At 45.9% G+C, this 21,191-nt stretch overlaps 1 protein-coding gene across 1 annotated transcript in view; it reads right to left on the bottom strand.

The window, feature by feature from the left end:
• Positions 1-20,898, bottom strand: part of myom3 (myomesin 3) — a gene marked incomplete at both ends in the record, with an annotated part of 43,480 nt that extends 22,582 nt beyond the window's left edge. The window contains 9 exons of the mRNA XM_084444548.1: positions 327-488; positions 1,910-2,050; positions 7,440-7,484; positions 8,324-8,412; positions 8,591-8,683; positions 9,607-9,764; positions 10,241-10,397; positions 15,628-15,726; positions 20,792-20,898. Coding sequence (XP_084300674.1) covers positions 327-488; positions 1,910-2,050; positions 7,440-7,484; positions 8,324-8,412; positions 8,591-8,683; positions 9,607-9,764; positions 10,241-10,397; positions 15,628-15,726; positions 20,792-20,898 — 1,051 coding nt within the window. The remainder of the gene's footprint in view (positions 1-326; positions 489-1,909; positions 2,051-7,439; positions 7,485-8,323; positions 8,413-8,590; positions 8,684-9,606; positions 9,765-10,240; positions 10,398-15,627; positions 15,727-20,791) is intronic.
• Between the last annotated feature and the right edge of the window lie 293 nt (positions 20,899-21,191).

The raw sequence follows: 21,191 nt of genomic DNA, 5'->3' as shown, positions 1-21,191 counted from the left end.
AATGATGTCACTGCAAGCCATCACCCCTGATTGTCAGTTCTGGATGACGGGGCCGATCAGAGTCTGGCACTTCTACTATCTCTGATACCAATGAGGAGACAAAACACAGCATCGCAAACACTTTTTAAAGGGACGCTTCTTAAAGGGATACAAGCTGGGGATAATGTTACAATGCCTGTGGAGAGGGAAGAAAAGCTAACGAACAGAGCAGATGCCGTCATTACAATCCAACGCACCACTTTCGGGGTTAAGAGAAACAGTATCAGATTTTTGGAAAAGGGACGAACTGTCCCTTTAAGAACCGCAAATGCAAAGAGTCCCCTCACCTTTAACATAGACGTAGGCGCTGTGCTCCGTGACGCCGTCCCAGGTCCTCAGGTGGGCGGAGTACACGCCCTCCTGTTCCTTGTGCACGCCCCTCAGAGTGATGGAGGCGGAACGAAGGGCGGTCAGTAGCTCCACCTTGCTGGACTGGCGCAGCTGGACCCCTAGAGGGAGACGACGGAGCTGCTTCAGAACAACAACATTCAGGCCATAGAGGACACAGCTGTTGTCATCGTTAGGGGTCATCATTTTACTCTGAAATAATTTGGTGCAGTTATCAGGTGAATATCAAAAGATTTCTGGGGATAAGCAGCGTAGCTGCAGCTAGGTAGTTATTATCTAGCTATTTATGGCTAGTAGGCTAGTTAACTTTGCCTATTTTGTTGTAAGCTAAATTTTGTGGCTCTTCTTATGGCCTTTCGGGTTAAGCCTAAAGTCTTTGGACGCTAGAAACGCCCCTGGTCTGAGCAATCTTCTTCCATATCCCTGGAAGCCTGGCCACAGTACAGCTGTACAGGTAGGTGAAAAATAAATTGCAACAATGACACTTCAAGACACAACCATACACACAAACACAACAATACCCACAAAGACAACAATACCCACAAAGACAACAATACACCCACTAGCCTGGGAGTCATGCTCGAAGGCCAGGGAGAAAAAGTGGGTCTTCAATAAAGATTTAAAAACATTGAGGGTCTGGGCGGATCTGATGTGGCGTGGCAAGCTATTCCAGAGCCTAGGGCAGCCGCTGAAAAGGCTCGGTCACCTCTGGTCTTTAGCCTAGTCTTGGGCATGTCCAGTAGCAGCTGGTTAGCTGACCTCAAGGCTCTGGCTGGAGTGTGGTGATGCAAGAGTTCAGCCAGGTACAGAGGAGACCATTTAGAGCTTTAAAAATAAATAGCAGAAGCCTAAAATGTCAATAGATAAAACTTGAATACGAAAGCGGACAGGGAGCCAGTGGAGTGAGGCCAATACTGGGGTGATGTGGTCACGCTTTTTTGGGGCAGTGAAAAGGCGAGCGGCTGCGTTATGCACATGCTGCAGGCGTCTGAGTGAGGACTGGTCAATGCCCACATACAGGGAGTTGCAGTAGTCAAGACGTGAGGTAATAAAGGGAAAATGTACCCTCTCTAGATCTTTTGGGGAGAGATTAGTCTTGGCTAAAAGTCCTAGCTGGAAAAAGCTGGTTTCAACTACAGAGCTGACCTATTCATCAAATTTAAAAGCGCTATTCTAAACAGAGGAGCGGATGTTGGAGCTTAGAGGGCCCAGGATATCAGCAGGGAAGGCTTGTCCAAAAAAGATGATCTCGATCTTGCTCTCATTGAGGTTGAGGAAGTTTAAGCCCACACACACACACACACGCGCACACACACACACACACACACACGCACACACACACACACACACGCACACACACACACACACACACACACACACACACACACACACACACACACACACACGCACACACACACACGCACACACACATTCACCCCTCACCCAGGCTCTGGGTGGTAAAAGTATAGCCCCTGAGGGGAGGGAAACTTTGACACCCACACGAAGAAGAAGACACACTCACCATCTCTGAACCAGATGACCTCCTGCTGGAAGGGCAGCAGGGCGGAGGAGAAGGTACACTGCAGGGTCAGAGTCTCACCCTCCCTCACCCAGGTTGGGGAGAAGGTGGCCTCAAACAGAGCCTCCTCTTCCAGCACTGGAGCTAGAGGAGGGAGGAAGAGGAGGAGGAAGGAGGCGGTTAGGAAGAGAGGGGAGGAAGAGGAGGAGGACGAGACAGACAAGGACAAAGAGGTGGGGAGAAACAGGAAAACAGGAAGAAGAAGAGTGGATGGTGCGCGGCGGAGAGGAGGAGACATGAACGATGGGCGAGGACAACGGCGTAGACGGGCTGGTGTTGATCTCACTGAGACGAAAACTCATTCTACCAGCATCTTTATAAGTCAATGTAGTCATCTCTGCGTGCCCAGATAGCAAGCGGATCTGGGCCATATACAGGCCTGATCTGGCCCTTGTGGCTTAGTTCCGGCCCATATATGGGCCAGATCCGCTTGCTATCTGCGTGGAGGACATTACATCTCTGCGTGGGGGGACATTAGGGTCAGGATGACATCACTTCTCATTACTCTGAGCTAGAAGTAAGAAGTTATTCTAATGTCCTCCCCCCCCCCCCCCCCTTTTCTCTCACTGGTGGCAGCGAGAGTGTAAATGAACAAAACACACAGAGGTTATTAATTCAAAAACTGTCTGGAGGACTAGGGTCACCAATCGGTAATGGAGAAAGTATTTTATTTTATCTCCTTGGACACAAAGACAAAGAGGAGCCTGAGAGGTCGGAACCATCTGAGGGAGATAGAGAAATAATGAGAGGGAGCAGACGAGACGGCCGAGATGGAGATGTGACAGTATTTTGAGAAAGCTGCATGATTCCTGACTGGTGATATGTCGAGCTATCTGTCCTTGGTCGACAAAATATGTCCCTGCGAGATTGGAAGCTGAAAAGCGTGTTTGCTTGCAACAGGGTCTCTTGTCAAATTCCATTTCGAGAGACTGATTTGAGCAGTGGGGATGCATCGCTATATTGATTTTATTCAAACGTAACAGAGAAAGCAATCACTGTGATCGTGCATTAGTCTAATAAAGCCCCCTATAGTTTTCTCCAATCATGCCCTGCTAGTTTTCTTCCATTGCCAGTGATGGAGATAGATGCGTGGTTGCTTTTTTACTTGGTGAGTAATTTGTGTTTGAAGATGTGATCTGCTCCACATGGGATAATGAACCGCCAGCCGCATGCTAATGTAACTTTGCAATTCCATGCCCGTTTTTATTCAGCGAGAGGGCCTTGATGGCTTAGCATGCTGATAAAGCTTCATTCAAACGATCGCTATTTTATTTTGAGCGAGCACAGCACGCCTCCGTTGATTGAAACGTAAACATCAGTTCAAAAGAGTGTGATATGATTTGTCATCCAAGCGGTAGACAGCGGTTGGGGGGCCACGAAAGCCCAGGGGATCATCAAACACCCCGACCACCCCAATCACAGACTGTTTCAGCTGCTACCGTCTGGTAAACGGCATCGTAGCCTCAAGGCCCGGACCAGCAGAGGCTTTCTGGACAGCTTTTTCCACCGTACAACCAGGTTCTTGAACAATGAACACTAATGGCCTGTTGCCTGCCTGCCTGCCTACGACTCAGACACACACAGACTCAGACTGTGCACACACAAACACACACTAACATGCGAACAATTCACATTTGTACTTTTCATGCACTTTACACGCACGCACGCACACACGCACGCACGCACACACACACACACACACACACACACACACACACACACACACCATCCTTTCACTTTTTATTATATAGTAATGTTCTTTTTTGATTATTAATTTCATAAATTATTATTCTGTAGTTGCTGCAAGGCTGATGGGCCAGAGCCCAAGCATTTTACTCCCTTATGCTTGTCCTGCATGAGGGATGTAACAATAAAGACATCTTGATCTTGGTCGTGATTTAGTGTAGCTTGACAGTTGGGCTGTATCTAATTTAATGTAGTCCATCTGATAAGACCTCTGTAAGTAAACCTATTAAACTGTGCTGCATCACTAACCACCAGAATAGGAGAGTGGCACACAGGCAATATGATATGTAGCTTGCCAAAGCCTTGGGCAAAACTAAATAAAATTGCCAGCTGTGCCTGGAATGAAATACACATGACTCTTGAAAGGCAGCGATTCACCCACCCCCTGAGGCGACAATTCCCCACGATATACCCATAGGCAACACACACGCGCATATATACTGTTAACCCTAACCCTAACCCTAACCACTAACCTAACCATAACACCAAAAACTCTTCAGATTGAAATAATGTTATTAGGAACGATTTACCAATCCTAAATATATGCTTTTGACAGTGGGTTCTAAAGAATCTGTCATATTATTAGCAGGTAGCCTACACAATGCAAGACATTAGCAGGCTCACTCGCAAAGCTGTGCTTGCTTCGCTGGTTGTGAATAGTGGTAGAATGACTTGTGCAGTAGCCTATCTCCATGCAGGAATATGGACAAACTCATTGCTCTCATTTAACATTTAAGTTTAACTTGTTCAACATTCCGTTTCATTTTATTTTTCACATGCACAATGACGGTGGGCTAAATGTTGCTTTCAAGAGTTTCAAGAGTCCAGAGAACGGAACGGGTTCACAGCGGCTTCTCAGATGACAAAGCAGTTGGAACCCTAAGCACTGAAGCAGACCAAAGTCATTTTGGCGGGACAAGGTGGAGAGAAGGTAGCAAAAGCAATGCATGATTAAAAGAAAACGATTGCTTTAACACAGGCATTCCCAAACTGTGAGGCGGGCCTCCCCTGGGGGGCCCCAAAGAAATTCAGGGGAGGCGCGAAGGGATGGTTAGAAAAAAAAAGAAAAAAATGGAAACTTATTTTTGAAATGTCTACGTTTTTTATGAATTAAACGTGATTTCAAAGGTCAGAAAATCAAAATATATAATGGGAGAGATGTATACTAAATTTGTGGATAGTGCAGAGAGAGCCTCCCCTGCAGGTATTAATGTATTGTGTGAAAACATCATAACGTTAGCAACAGGCAGTGGCGATTTTAGCATGGCATTTCTGGAGGGGCAGTTTTATATTATGTCACCATCACAAGAACTGAAGGTAGCCAATTAGTCTACGGTAGGTACATCAGAGCAGAGGCTACAACACACAAAGATAACGACACATTAACACACGCAGAGTAGGCTAATTAGACCCATAAGAGAGCGCATGCCCGGTCCAGGGTTCTGAAAGTGACAGGTGTGCACCCATCAGACCTGGGCACTACGCATAACCTATTATATTAGTACTCCACTTACTGTATATCACTCACAAATAGAGTGAAGGCGCACTGTCCACATTAGTCCCCCTCACACATCGTCTCAAAAATGCACCGAAAAATGCCTGGGTTCAGTGAGTTCGCTGACTCGTCGTGACCACGCAAACCCATTTCACACTTCCCACAGAGTTTAATAAAAGTGCACTTTACCGCCTCGGTCTGTTTGTTGTGCTCCGCGATGGAACGGCGAAACGCATCATCTAGTTGTGCCTGGACGTTGAGCTGCCCCAGTAAACCCAGCTTCATGGCACAGTTCAGATGGGACGCAGAGCTTCCATGCTTCGCTGTTCTTTCTGACAGATGTCTTTGAATCCAGACGATGCCCAAACAGAGTCTCCACCAAAAAGAATACAAGGGAAACAGAACAGCGCACTTTTCGAGGTGCTAGCAGTTAGCCACTTCTTTTTCTCAAACCATTCCTGTTTGAAGGTACGGGTTACCTTATCTGCAGCCTGAAGCAGCACCAATTCTTCTGGTCGTATGGCCCTAAACGTTTTATTTCCAGTTTCTCTTCAAGTTTCAATGTACTAAACCGCACATTCAACAAATAATCTACCCTATTCATTGTTGCACCTGAAAACACTTTTAATCTCTACAAAACCTTAGCTAGCAGCATTGGCTAACGTAGATCGACATCGACAATGACCCAGTAGTTCAACTTTGATCAACGTTGTTTTATTATTCCCTGGCTAAACCTGTTGCCAGGTAGATTTCGTAGGGGAAGAGACTTTTCTGCCCCTCCACCCAATTAAATCTGCGTGATATTTTTTCACATTACTCCCGACCACGCTCACATTGTCGCTATAGCAACAGTAGGGGAGAACGCTTCGGTGCCCCTCTGCCGAGTCAGAGCAGTCTGTGACACACTCATACAAAGGGAATTACTGCAAAACAGCACTATACATAGTGTCAGTCAGGTTTATTATATTTATACATGCTATTTTAACCACTGAATCACTATTTTGTATTAATTATAAATTAGATTTTTCCGCAACACAGTTGTAGGCTAAGATGCATCTTGCACAACAGCGCCACCTGGTGGGGCACTGCCCCACCTGCCCCTAATGTAAAATCGCCACTGGCAACAGGTGCCACCAAGCTAACTTAGCTGTGTAACGTTATGGGCTAGCTAACGCTGCCTTGCAAAATGGACAAATGGGGGCACGGGTGTGTCACTGTTTTCAGAGGGGAGGCCCACATTGATGGAGTTTGGGAACCCATGCTAACGAGAAGAGGAATGACGAGGAGAACTTGGAATCGGAGAGAGGTGGAGATGAGAACGTGATAGGCTACGGAGTTGATAAGATGGGGGAATTTACAGGTAGGCTAGTATGCTGGCCAGTGGTTTAGCCTAATGCTTTTTGATGTCATTTTGGCATAATTATTACATTACTGTAAGCCTCACAACTAACCAAGTGGGCGCAATAAGTCCCATTGTTGTGGGCATGATTCGCGGAATTCACACGTGCATGCTCACATATAGGCTGTGTTCCGGGACCACATGATTTACAAATCATGTAAACATTTACACATTAAGCACTACTGGGGTGCAGTATAGGTCTTAGAGTCTGTTCACACCAGTGTTGGGAAAGTTATTGAAAATTAGTATTTAGTTAGTTATTTTCACAAGAAAATGAAAATATTAAACAATATATATATATATATATTTTTTAATAATATGATTTGAATGTCTGGCACCCACAGTGTCTGCTGAGATTCTGGCCCTTGGACAAATGTAGTTGATGACCCCTGCTGTAAATTGCTCCCAATGAGCAGGTTAGCGCCTAGCATGGCAGCTACCACCATTGGTGTGTGAATGTGTGTGTGAATGGGTGAATGAGAGGCCCTTGTAAAGCGCTTTGAGTGCCGTTAAGGTGGAAAAGTGCTATATAAGTTTGTCCATTTACCATTTACCATTTAGGTGCACACTCGTACAGTATACACTTGTGTTGTTATCTATGCACTGGCTCACACACAACCATACACACACACACACACACACAACCCTACACACGACATCCCCTACACAGCCCATCTCGGTTTTAAACCACATTTCTCGATAGAACCCAGGGTTGTGTCGCCATTTTCAGAGCACCCTGCCCCTTGCTCTTACTGGAGGGGAGGGGAACCTCAAAAGGTTGAAGACAAATGAAAATTGAAATTTTTACATTTTGAGCATGGCGTTCAACTAACCGGGGGTCCAGGAGCGCTCGGATCCAGCTTCAGCTCCTTGGTATGCTGTGTGGCGAGAAGAGAGAGATGTAAAGAGAGAGAAAGAGAGAGAGAAAGAGAGAGAGAAAGAGAGAGAGAGAAGGCAAATGAATCCTGGCGGTGCCACGTTTATGAAAGTCACATCTAATATTCCCTTTAACCTATTCTTAACAATCAAAGAAGATGAAGCCTGTGAAATATGGATGAGAGACTAGATCGGTGTCTCATTAGACCTTCCCCTCAAGCTGGTCTGTCAGCAGAAGCTTCTCATCAGGACAGGCGACCTCACACTGTCACCAGAAATGCTAGGTCATTTAGCCACTGAGGGGAAAAAAAACCCAACTGCTGTTAAATATCATCCCATAATATTTCAACATGTCTCTGTCAACTGTATCCAGACACTCTGCAGACTGAACCCAGAGAGAATGCAGACACTGTGGATTTGTTCCACTGTTGATCATTTGATTAGTGTGGCATAATTTATGCCAGTGCAGTTCATCAGTATGATTTTTTGGTAGTACTGTATACAGTACCACAGTCTTCTTAGTGTAATGTAAAGACAGGAGAAAAAAAAACAGAAATCTGTAAAAAAAAAATAAAAAAAAAATAAAAAAAGATTCAAATTCAAATGCAGTAAACACATGACATCGTTCCTATTAGATTACCAACATTCCCTTCAGGGCTTTCTGACCTGACTAACACTGCAGCTTCCAGAGAGAGAAATTAACATTTAGAGAGGGCTGCGGAAACATATAGCATAGCAGTAATACATTAAAGATAAGCTGTTTGAAGTTCAGGTGGACAGGGATGAAAGGCAGACAGACAGAGATGAAAAACCGTCGCGAGGTCAGCAGCCAACGACTCACAGTTGACCACCAGGGTGGCGAAGGTGGTAGCTTCACCCAGGGAGCTTTTTGCCACCACTTTGTACTCTCCTGCATCCTCAGTGGTGCACCTGGAGGGGGGTGGGGGGGGCGGGGGGGGGCGACACGTTCAGTCTGCTGGAACAGTAGAGTCACAGCAGTTCCAGGCTGAGCCAAAACACATGACCTATGAACTGATAGAAAGGGTAACTTGTGACACTAAAGACCCACAGATCTTTGAACACCCCCTTCCCCCGTATCCTAGGTCACCTCCTGATATGTAGTGAGTTGAGGCCAAACTTCTGCTTGAGCGTGTGGTTCCACGGTTGACCGTACGCGCTCAGGGGCACCCCGTCCTTGTACCTGGGCAGGAGAGGGTTTAAATGACCGTGATGAAGAACCGAAATCCGAGCGCCGGGAAACAAACACGCTAGACCCCTGTGTGTTCCCTACTCCTGTGTCACTCTCACATAATTCATGATTCACTTAACCCTGTGTGGTATTACTCATGCATTATGCTCTGCTGCTCCGCGGTTAGCATGGCTGGCTCTTGGCTCGGCGGGGGTAGCTTTTGATCTGTCGGCCCCCGCTTCCGCTGGCTCTGTGTCGGGTGGAGGCTCACTGGGTTAGACTCACCCCATCTGGGAGCATTTGACCCTTCGAACCTTCGGCCGTCTGGTTCGCAGCTCGCATCATGAATACTGAGCACACAGGCTTTTTCTGATCAGGAAGTCTCTTGACAGATTATGCTCATTAGAGGGGGCAGTTACACACATTACCTTCCTTCATTTAGAAGCATTTCCACTTATACATACGGCACGATATTCCGCTAAGGAGCCACAGCTGCAAATCCCATGGTTTAGTGCCATCTGTCAATGCTCTTTATGAATAGCTAATGGAAATCTCACCATAACCTTTACAAGACAAGTAGCACAAACTGCCTCATCAGCTCACAATAGGCTTGCTACATCAAAGTGGCCACTCAGTAATAGCTAATTCATATAAAAAAATCTCAGTTGGCAATGTGACAAATCAGAGGAACCTCACTCTGTTCTTTATCCTCACCAACACCACAAAGCCAGTGTGTGAGTGTTGAAGAGGTGTGTGTGTGTGTGTGTGTGTGTGTGTGTGTGTGTGTGTGTGAGTGAGTGAGTGTTAGAGGTGTGTGTGTGTGTGTGTGTTAAAGGTGTGTGTGTGTGTGTGTGTGTGTGTTAGAGGTGTGTGTGTGTGTGTGTGTGTGCATGTGTGTGTGCTTGTGCGTGTGTGTGTGTGTGTGTGTCGCTCACCAGGTGACCCGGGGGGTCGGACAGCCCTGGACGGTGCAGGAGAGTTTGACCCCCATCCCCTCCCACACAGTGTGGGCTCTCAGAGGGATGGGGAAGTCTGGGGATTTCTGGCTCAGGTCATGCAGGTACTTCAGGTGGACCATGGCCCTCTGCTCTGCCTGAGAACACACAGAGGTCACAAACATAGAAGGAGGAGGAGGAGGAGGAGGAGGAGGAGGAGGGGTTCTCAGTAAGGGGGCGTATTAAAGGGAGAGGCAGAATTGAGACAGGGTATGGGTGGAGAAAGGGAAGCAGGGCTCTGCTATTATCTATTATTCACCCTAAGAATCTGTGCTTAATTGACTTGCCTGTTGAAATAAAGGTTAAATAAAAAATATCTGGTTGGTGAGAGAAATTAACTAGAAAAGAAACAGGGACGAGTTTCCTGATCATCATACTTTACTTGTCCATGTGTCCTTGAGCCTTCAACAGACAGAACGTTGTGAACAAACTCACCCTGATCTTAAAGCTGAGACACATTGAATGTCTTACCCCATCCCTTCCTTGAATATTTCCACTTCACATCCGGCATTTATGTTAATGTTTATGGGGAGGGGAGGGGGGCAGAGGTCAGAGGTCAGAGGTCAGATCCTACCTGTCTCCTTAGGGCCATGCGGTCGACGCGGGTGCGAATCACTCTCTGGTTTCTGATCACTACCACCTCAACCTTCTCTGCTTCGTTACCGAACATGGTCCACTTGTCTCTGTAGTAATCCTCCTCGTCTGCTGCCATGGTCTCCTTCAGAACCTCCCTTTTCGGATCAGAACATTAACATAGAGAGGTTTATCCCAATAAACATTAATTGCACGTTGCACCTCACGGCCACAAGCAATCAGACATTATGGTGGTGGTCGTATTGAGTGTTGAGAGAGGGAGGAAAGGTCAAGTGGGTAGAAAATCCAAGCCTATTTTACACTATGCACTATAGCAGCTGGGTGTATCCCTGTATGAACAAACAACAATTTGAAATTGATTCCTGCTTGAACTTTTCCTTGTGGCTGAATCCATTTTGAGTGGTGAGCTACTGTAGCCCTGTGACATTTAACGGTGTCACTTTAGACCCTTTAAAGAGGCCAGTTGGCTTTGTGGCTCCATCTACACCGATCGTATATCGGTGACACACACACGCACACACACACACACACACACACACACACATAAACACACACACACACACACATAAATACAGTACACACACATATTCACACACCTTAACACACAAATTCACACATATCAACACACACCACACAAATTCACACACATCAATACACATTTCACGCACACATCAGCACACAATGGCATACATAAAGAATGAATGAATGAATTCTCTTTTAAACAATATTTGCAGTTAAGGTCCTGAAAAAGACGTTGGCTATTTGAAGGCTACAGTATAAAAACATACTACCACATTGATTCACATCAATGTAAAAAGGTGAAGAATCACAAGATGTTTTAGCTGAAACGGCTGTGTCATTACCGGGGGTGACACACCGTACACTCCCGGGGGCTTTGATCAACGTATAGGGTTGACCGACGGAAATGAGCCTTTGACCTTTCTGTGTCGTCCTTGCCCATTTGTATGATGCACGACTTGCACTATCGTGTATTCAATCAATTTCCCCTTGATTGGATCAGAGACGCCCCCCCCCCCCTGTCCAGCCTTCCCTCTTGCTCTCTTCCTTTCATCTCCTCTCACGGAGGGTGCGGATCACGTTTCCCTCGCCTGACCGCCGGTCCTCTGGGGGAAGCGGTGAGGTTTCCGGCGCAGGCTCCGCCCTCGCCGACACCGCCTCACTGACTGACACAAACAAACAAACTCATGGACGCTCATTTGCATGCACCTGTACGGTGCGCCGTCCTGGCCCCGCCCCCAGCAGCGTGAGGGTCTCTCTCCTCCCCTGGGATCACATGTTGTCACAGGCGTGCAGGTGCAATATGCATTCAAACACTCATGCGCACACACACACACACACACACACACACACACACACACACACACACACACACACACACATACAGCAGCAGGGCTGTTCAATAAAGCCTGGCCTGCTCTGTGGTGACTGTCGGCGTATCTCGGTGGTGTTGCCAAGATCTAGCTAGTATATCATATATATTCCCCGAGCAGACATGCAGGAGATTAAATGGGTTGGCACCACAGTATATATCTGACCTCTTACACATCCACACTCCCTTGAGGTCTCTGAGATCCGCGAATCAGCTGCGTCTTGTCATCCCAAAAACGTGACCGCGCCTTTTCCCTAAACTGTGGAATGAGCTACCCTTCCATGTCAAAATGGCCCCCACCGTTTAAATCTTGCCTCAAGTTCCATATCTTTTCCTTGGCTTTTAATTCAGTGTGAGTGCTTGGGCTCTTCTGTATTTGTGGTCTTCTGTATTTGTGTATTGTATTGTTATAAAAAGAACCAGCTGTGTTCTATGTGTTTTCTTATGTTATGTGTTATTACTTGTATTTCATTGTTTTTTGTGCAGCACTTTAGTAACCTTGCGGTTTTTTTTATGTGATATATAAATAAAGTGGATTGGATTGGATTGGATTGAATTGGAAGATAAGAAAGAGAGCCATGGCTCACTCTTGAGGTGATTGGTTCAGGGTTACGTGATGGAACTCGGAACGACCAACCTCCAGAAAAAAAGAGGCAAGCGCCCCATGACCTGGTACTTCTCCTCTGTGTCATAAAGTTGAATCTAATCTAATCTCAAATCCTCCTCATAATACCTGAGGTGACTGGGACACATAGTCAGCTTGAACTACAGAACCCAGAGTGTGTGTGTGAGAGAGGTGAAACAAAGCCACATATGTCACTCTCTGAGTAGAGAGAGAGAGAGAGAGAAGATGAGGGGGAGAGAGAGACAGGGAGAGAGAGAGAGGAAGAGAGAGAGAGACAGAGAGAGAGAGAGAGAGAGAGGAAGAGAGAGAAAGAGAGAGAGAGAGAGAGAGAGAGGAAGAGAGAGAGAAAGAGAGAGAGAGAGAGAAACAGGGAGAATTGTGCTAATGGCTCCGCAAATCAAGTGTCGCGCTCTCCTATCCCATGAGGCTCGGGTCTCCCAGAAATAGACTCCTGCTGATCCCCGAGAGCCTTACAACGCATCCTTATACATCCTTCCACATTCACCCCCCCCCCCCCCCACTACCAACCCAGCTTTTCCAGGGCGAGAGTCCCCAGCCTTCGTCCCGAAATATCCTCCTCTATCCAACTCCTGTCTCCAGGGGAACGGCTTTATGCTCTCTAGGAGCAAATGTGCTTCAGAGGGAGAACAACCTTGCTAATGTCTGCTGTAAACGGATTACTAGGCAGGGAAATGAAAAGGTAAAGCCGGGACGGTGAATTATAGCTAAGCACGTTAGCATACGGTAGCAGGCCTAAGGGCTTGAAAGGGGTATAAGATGCCAGCGAAACCCCTCGGCATGGCTGAGTCTCATTACACTGTCTGTCAAGTGATGCCGATCTCTCAGCGGCTTTCTGTATTGTAGGATGTAAAGGATGTGACACGACCTGAATCATTTTAACCTCTGGAATGCCCTCCAATGCTTTTTAAAACTGGTTTCAATGGCAACATTTTCAAAATGTAAATCCATGATTACGCATCATTGTACATCTGTTTGCAGCTGCTTTTAGTCTGTTTTTTATTCTAATATTGAGTTTAACCGTTTTAATTACTGTTTTATATACCCTCCTGTGTATCTGTCCTTTTATTGTTTGCTATTGTTCGCTCATCCCTATAAATGAGGGCAACCTCAGTGCCTCTCGAGCATGAATAAAAGTTTAAATAAACAAATGTTTTGGATTGTGACTTAGTCTCCAACTGCAGGGCAAAGCAAAGAAGCTTCCCTTCCAAAAATCTGTGTCCAAAGTACTAGCTACTGTGTTCAGGGAAACCCTGTAGCACAAACATGGCAAGGTACCCCTGCAACAAGTCCTCTGCTACAACAGCTAATCACATTTACACCCTGCCTCCCTGCTCAGTGTGACCCAAAACCCTCAGTCTGAGGCTTATTTTGAAATGACACTTCCAAGTTAGTGGGATATCAAATCCTTCTCCTACTGTAGGTATAGATACCTTGATAATCCCAGAGGGGAAATTGCAACTCCCTGTGATACAATCGGAAGCAATATTAAAGTCAGCAGTCTTCCTCAGCTTCCTTCTCACGTGCTATTGTGCCGTCTTTGATTGACACACTTGGGACTTAATGTCTGCAGTGATTACTTCTTATTGGCTCCACTCCACAGACAGGATGTGATGTCACCCGGCGGCAGGTGTCTTTTTTCAGTGCCAGAGAAAGAACAGAGAAGCAGAAGAACTCTGAACGCCATGCCACATTGACAAAGATCTGCTCGTTCAAATTACAGCTCCTCGATGACCTTTTAAGCATCTTGTTGTGTTAGAGTGAGAGGAGGCGGAGGAGGAGGTTATTGACAGCGCCTCGTTGGGTCTCGTTGCTGGCATCGCTGACATGGAGACCAGAATCAGACAGGAAGTCCTTCACACAGGGAGGAGTGGAGCCAATAAGCTTCCGGGGGTGAGCCTGCACACAGCCACTGTGCTGAGAGTCAGGAGAGGAAGTCGAGCTTCATGCGGTAGAGAAGTCATTGTACCTATTCAAGCATCGCAGGTGGCAGCACTGCAGTTTGAGGTCACCGGTGATGTCACTCCATTGAGGAGATTCACATGGCGTTACCGTATATCACCAAGTAGGTCACTGAAATGTCTACTTTCCCATAAACCCCCCAAAAGGTTGACTACACATCATATTGCCATTGTCAGGATGTTGCTATATACCATTTATATTGCTAAAAAAATTAAGGGAACACTTAATTGTCACAGTATAACACCAAGTCAATTAAACTTCTGGGATATCGATCTGTCCAGTTAGGAAGCGTAAACGATTCTAAATCGATTTCACCTGCTTTGGTGCAAATGAAAGGTCAGGTGGCCAGGAGTGGCAACAGACGACGAAAAATCAGTCAGGAAGGATAAAGAGGGAAAATGGTCTGTTGCCACCACCTGCATAACCATTTTCTTTTTGGCTCGTCACACCACGACACCCCCCTCCCCTCCCCCCCCTCACCAACTGACTCTATACCCTTTGCACCACTTGCACATGACCTCTGATTGTTCCACATACGTCAACGGCACACACTGCACACGCTGCATATAACACCGCTCATCTACCACACTACACTCTGCACACACACTGTACACACTGTACACACACTCACCACACTCCATACTGTATAGGACATGAATTGCATCTGTGCCCCCCTTTTCTTTAACAGTATATCATGATATGTATATTTCACTGTATTTTGTTTGCACTGTTTTTTGTACTGCATTTGCACTGTCATGTCTTTGCACTGTCCTAACCTGTCCTGCACCACTGTCCTAACCTGTCCTGCACCCTGTCCTAACCTGTCCTGCACCACTGTCCTAACCTGTCCTGCACCCTGTCCTAACCTGTCCTGCACCACTGTCCTAACCTGTCCTGCACCCTGTCCTAACCTGTCCTGCACCACTGTCCTAACCTGTCCTGCACCACTGTCCTAACCTGTCCTGCACCCTGTCCTAACCTGTCCTGCACCCTGTCCTAACCTGTCCTGCACCACTGTCCTAACCTGTCCTGCACCCTGTCCTAACCTGTCCTGCACCCTGTCCTAACCTGTCCTGCACCACTGTCCTAACCTGTCCTGCACCCTGTCCTAACCTGTCCTGCACCACTGTCCTAACCTGTCCTGCACCACTGTCCTAACCTGTCCTGCACCACTGTCCTAACCTGTCCTGCACCCTGTCCTAACCTGTCCTGCACCCTGTCCTATGTTGTCGGCAACAGCATACTGTATGCCTTAACCCTAGTCAAATTCCTAGAATGTATTCACCAAATACATGGCCAATCTTGAATCTTGAATGTCAGTGATTGCATGATTGTGATTGCCCGAGTGCGCGGGTGCTCCACCATAACCTACCATGTCCTGTTCTGGGGGAACTTGCCGAGGATTTCCTTGACTGACATCAGGTCGCCAGGTATGATGGGATAGTAGTCAGCGTAAGAAGCCTCTTCATCGCTGGTTTCATCGGACCATCAGAGTGTGGAAAGAAGACAGCAAGGACATGTTAGATTCATTGAGTGCTTAATGAAATTAGACTGGAGATAAATCACAGAAGGGGAGTTATGAGCAGGCAGATTGCCATCCATGCTCAAGTGTGTCTGCGCTGACGAGGCACATCTGGCTGTGTCCGTGCTTTTAAAAGAATCTGTAACCACTGCAGGTGATAATAGTAACTAACTCTCCATCAAGCATCTTTTTATAACTATCCTGCTAGTCCTCACCTTACCAGCAGGGGAGGCCACTCCCTCAGAGGGAGGTTTGTAAACAAACATTATCCAACTTCCAATCTGTTTATCTGAGGCACTGTTAAAATCGGTTTATGTACTAACGTGGATAGGGATAGCCTTTTGAAGCTGAAACACTGATACATTTATCCTGAACGGTGTGTTCAGAAGAACAATGGCAAGATGAACAACATATTCTATCATACTGAAGTGTAGCCTAGAAGAGTCAACCAAAACAGAAAGTTGTTTGAGAATCAGCCCAACAGTAAAAAAAAATTGAGACAAGACCTGGCCAGGATCCTGGAAAGAGAGACCCACATCCCACGTGCATGATAGTGTGAATAGTCTGCTCTGGTAAAAAAGTCTGCTGCTGCTGATGTGAACAGTCTACCCTGTCTATCCCTACAGCCCACAGGCCTACAGGGTCATTCGTGTCTCAACAGTTGACCAGAGGAGAGTAGTACACTGAGTTGCAGCTTTCTAGTCATTGCTGAATAGTTGGGATTGGTGTCGTTTTTTTTATCATGCCAGCTGTTATGGATGACCTGTTATATTTCAGCTGAGAGGAATCTGATAATTATCTGCTCCATTTCACCTCTTCTCCTTTTTTCACTGCCGTGAAAATTCATTTTCTCAGTTGAAAGGTTATATCACCAAGAGGAACAAACAGCCATGTCAAGTCAAGTCAAGTCAAATTTTATTCATAAAGCACATTTAAAAACGACTGTGGTCGAGCCAAAGTGCTGTACACAAAATACAATAAACATTAAAAGCACAATGTACAATAACAGCAACAGTACAGAAATAAAAACACAGAATACCAGGGTGTCGTGATCTACAGTTGAAGGCCAGGGAGAAGAAATGGGTTTTTAAGAGAGATTTAAAAGACCCTAAGGTCTGAGCCGATCTGATGTGGATGGGTAGACTATTCCAGAGCCGAGGGCCAGCAGCTGCAAAGGCTCGGTCTCCCCTCGTCTTAAACCTAGTTTTAGGCACTTCCAACAGGATCTGGTCAGCTGATCTGAAAGCTCTGGCTGGGGAATAGCGCTGCAAGAGTTCAGCTAAGGAGGAGCCAGCCCATTTAACGCTTTAAAAACAAATAAAAGAACTTATAGTAAAATCGACTCTAAAACTGACAGGGAGCCAGTGAAGCGAGGCCAGAATGGGGGTGATATGGTCACGCTTTTTGGTGCCAGTAAGGAGGTGAGCAGCGGCATTCTGGACAAAGGTAAAGGTATGCCCCCCCATCCCTCTGAACCTGGCAACCCACTCAGCGATGATGAGGATTGCTTATATGGTCCATGGGTTCTGAGTGGGTATAGGAAGTAAGCCATAGGCAGGGACTCATCTGAAATGCAACAGTTTGCAGCTCTTAACACACACGCACACACTTTTGATGTTGATAGACCTGTGTGTACAGTGCTGTGTATTGTTTTATTTGTGTGTAGATTGTAAATTACTTTACCTGGTGCCTCAGCAACCTATGTCTACACTCTCTGGTAGATGAAATGTTTGTTTTTCTGCAGTGAGATTTTGTTCGTTGTTTGTAAAATGATATTCATACCAGTGTTCCACACTCCAGCACACTCTGTACTGTTAGGCCACTCACACGTTCTGAAGGAGTGGCCTCTATTTACTGAGTAAGTACAGTGGACAGACAGACAGACAGAGACCGACAGACAGACAGACAGACAGACAGACAGACAGACAGACAGACAGACAGACAGACAGACAGACAGACAGATAGATAGAGAGACAGAGAGACAGAGAGACAGAAAGATAGACACAGACAGACAGACAGACAGACAGACAGACAGACAGACAGGCAGACAGACAGGCAGACAGACAGATATACAGAGACAGAGACAGACAGACAGACAGACAGGCAGACAGACAGACAGACAGACAGACAGACAGACAGACAGACAGACAGACAGACAGACAGACAGACAGACAGACAGACAGACAGGGTATGGTGCCCAGACCTGGGCTCCATCCTACATTATTCAGTGTCTCAGACTCACAGGGAACGGTTGACATATCAAACAAAAGAGAGAAAAAAAGCAGAAGCTGCCTCTCCATGGTCTGTGAAAAAGGGAAATCTCAAATCAAACAAACAACAGAAAACAAGAAGTACCACAGTATTTTGTGACTTATGATAGAAATGCAATGCGACTTCCTTTTTATTTTATTTTTCCGGGGCGCCTGAGGCTAAATGTTGTGCGACTTACGAACAAAAGAGGCTGGATCTGTTCTACCCAGGTGTCAAGATCAGGCGTTGCGCTCCAGCTGTTGCTGGAATTATGGTAATCCGAAGAACAGTTTGTCCTTTAACCGGTGAGACGGTCATGATCATAGGGTTAATACTGTTAATTATTACACACATTCATTCATTCATTCATTCATTCATTCATTCATTCATTCATTCATTCATAACCTTTATTTAGTGCTTGGAGATAGAATTGAGAGATATAAGCAGAAGCATCCAGTATATTTAGGCCAGATGACACATGGGACCCAAAATAAATATTCTCTGTCAAAATACCTCATGAATGTTGTTGTAATTGCTCTTGTTAAAATGTAAAAGCCTCATTGGGGATGGAAATAGAACAAAACTTTACACCTCTCCTTTACCAGATGCCTGCCGATGTCTAGTCGACAGACAGGCCCCCGTCAAGTGCTCTTCTTCTCTTTGTCATAAGCGTAAACATAGAACACACCAGCTCAGTTTAACGTTTTCAAGGGCAGCAGGTGCTTCAGTTGAGTGTGTTTGTGTATGCTTTCTGTCTGTCTATGTGTATGTGTGTGTGTGTGTGTGTGTGTGTGTGCGTGTGTGTGTGTGTGTGTGTGTGTGAGAGAGAGAGAGAGAGAGAGAGAGTCATGTTTGTGAGTGTATGGGCAGACTGTAAGGAAAATATGTTTGAACTACTGTACTTGTCATTGTCGACTGTGTCTTATTTTCATGTGGTTTGTCTGGCAGTCTGGCTGGAGACTGTGTGTGTGTGTGTGTGTGTGTGTGTGTGTGTGTGTGTGTGTGTGTGTGTGTGTGTGCGTGCGTGCGTGTGTGTGCGTGTGTGCGGCGTGTGTGCGGCGTGTGTGTGTGTGTGTATGTGTGCATGCCTGAGCCATCTGTCAGGAGTATGTTTCCGAGCTGTCTCTCAGTTTTCAGAGAGAGAGAGAAACGTGTGTGTGTGTGTGTGTGTGTGTGTGGGTGGGTGGGTGGGTGTGTGTGAGCAGGGTGATCTCTGGGGTGAATGAGGGATTTTCTGGGGATTGAAGGCTGATTTTGGCAGGGGGAGGCTGACAGGTTTGACCACTGATCTGAGGTTACTCAATACTCACCTCTCTGTATGGAGAGGTCTTAATGACGTGTCTGTGTATTATACGCGTCACTTATGTGTGTAATGTGTGTGTATGTGTGTATGTGAGGAGAGGCTGTGGCTCAGTGGTAGAGCGGGTCGTCCAATGAACACAGGGTCGGCGGTTCGAAACCCGGCTCCTCCTGTCCACATGTTGAAGTGTCCTTGGACAAGACACTGAACCTCAAATTGCTCCTAATGAGTAGGCTAGCACCTTGCATGGCCATTGGTGTGTGAATGTGTTTGTGAATGGGTGAATGAGGGGCCATATTGTACACTGCACTTATATATAGCGATATATGAATTCATATATAGCGATATATGAATGCATATATATATGTACTTCTTAAAGAAATTGCTGTCCTTTAACGTTCACAACAAGATGCTCAAAATGTTTTACAATGCTTTTATTGAAAGTGTCCTGACCTTCTGTATCAGTTGCTGGTTTGGTAATGCCACTGAAGCACAGAAAAGCTCTGTCAGGAAGACTGTCACAACAGCCAGTAAGCTGTTAGGGATCACGCTTCCAAGTATGGAACGCATTTACAAAGACAGAATTGTAACAAAGGCAAACAACATTGTGAGCAATGAGAGATGCCCTCTTTCCTCGTCTTTTGAGTTGCTGCCGTCTGGGAGACGATACTTTGCTCCTTTTTCTAGAACCAATAGAAGCAAATTATCTTTTGTCCCACAGGCCATCAGACTCCTTAATTAGTAATGAAATATGGTAAAATGTTATGTTTAGGGTTAGGGTTAAGTTTATATAGGGCTTACACACTACCACAAAGATAGGAAAGCCAAAGCTGTGTATTTGTTTGTTTGTGTGTGTTGTTTGCAACTCTTGCACGTTGGCTTCAGCACTAGATTATGCTCTTAGGCACTTGTTTAGAAAGGAGATGCACTTGTATAGGTTCTGGCGAGTAGTAAACTTATTACGTTTAATGCAATTATTGTAAATTGCTTTGGATAAAAGTGTCTGCTAAATGACTGTAATGTAATGTAATGGGTGTGGATATATATATGCCTCTGGATATGTGTGTGTGTGTGTGTCTAAATCTGCCCCTCTTCGTCAACACCCAGCACCCTCTGGGAGAACACGTCACGGTTTTAATGTCTCAATGAGCTGGGAATAACTGCCGCCCGCACCATGGCCTTGTTTATAAAGGCCTAATCCAATCCCTCAAGCATAACAAATCGGGGCTCCATTAAAAACAGCGTGCCATCAATCTGACAGGCTGTGGGATGATGATACTGAAGGGGTCAACACATTCTTCTCAACAGGGCCTTAGTAGCTGTCAACAAAATGTATGAATACAATGTCATAGCACCATTTTTAAGCAGATTTTTTATTTTTTTATTTTTTATTTTTTAACTTAGCTAATGATGGATAAATGCAATGACTGCCAGCTACATGAGGCAGGATGATGGTGTCCTTACCTGGAAGTAAAAGTCTTCTTCTTGGTCTTGGAGGACAGTTCCATGCTGTGAGACATCTGGGAGGACTGCTCCTCCTGCACCCTCTGCATCACAGTCCTGGTCGTCATGTTGACCCGCTGGCTGGCACCTGTGGAGGGACAGAGGGGCACATCTGTTTGCGGACTTGACAGGAAGTTAATTAGTTTGGCAGAAGTTAGTTTGACAATAATACGTCTGAAGGAACACAGAGTTTCCATAGAGTTTCACTGTCAGGAAATGATCAGATTCAGATTCTGAATCTGAAGTATTTATATAAATGTATAAAATGTGCTAAACAAAGCAATTGTTTATACAGTATATACCGTAGATGGCAACGGATGACAGAGAATTTTGAAATATATCGATACTGCTCCTACTCCTC

Source organism: Borostomias antarcticus (genome assembly GCF_949987555.1).
Source record: "Borostomias antarcticus genome assembly, chromosome: 10".
NCBI classification, from domain to species: domain Eukaryota; kingdom Metazoa; phylum Chordata; class Actinopteri; order Stomiiformes; family Stomiidae; genus Borostomias; species Borostomias antarcticus.
Note: the sequence above shows the minus strand (reverse complement) of the source record. Positions and strands in the feature narration are given on the sequence as shown.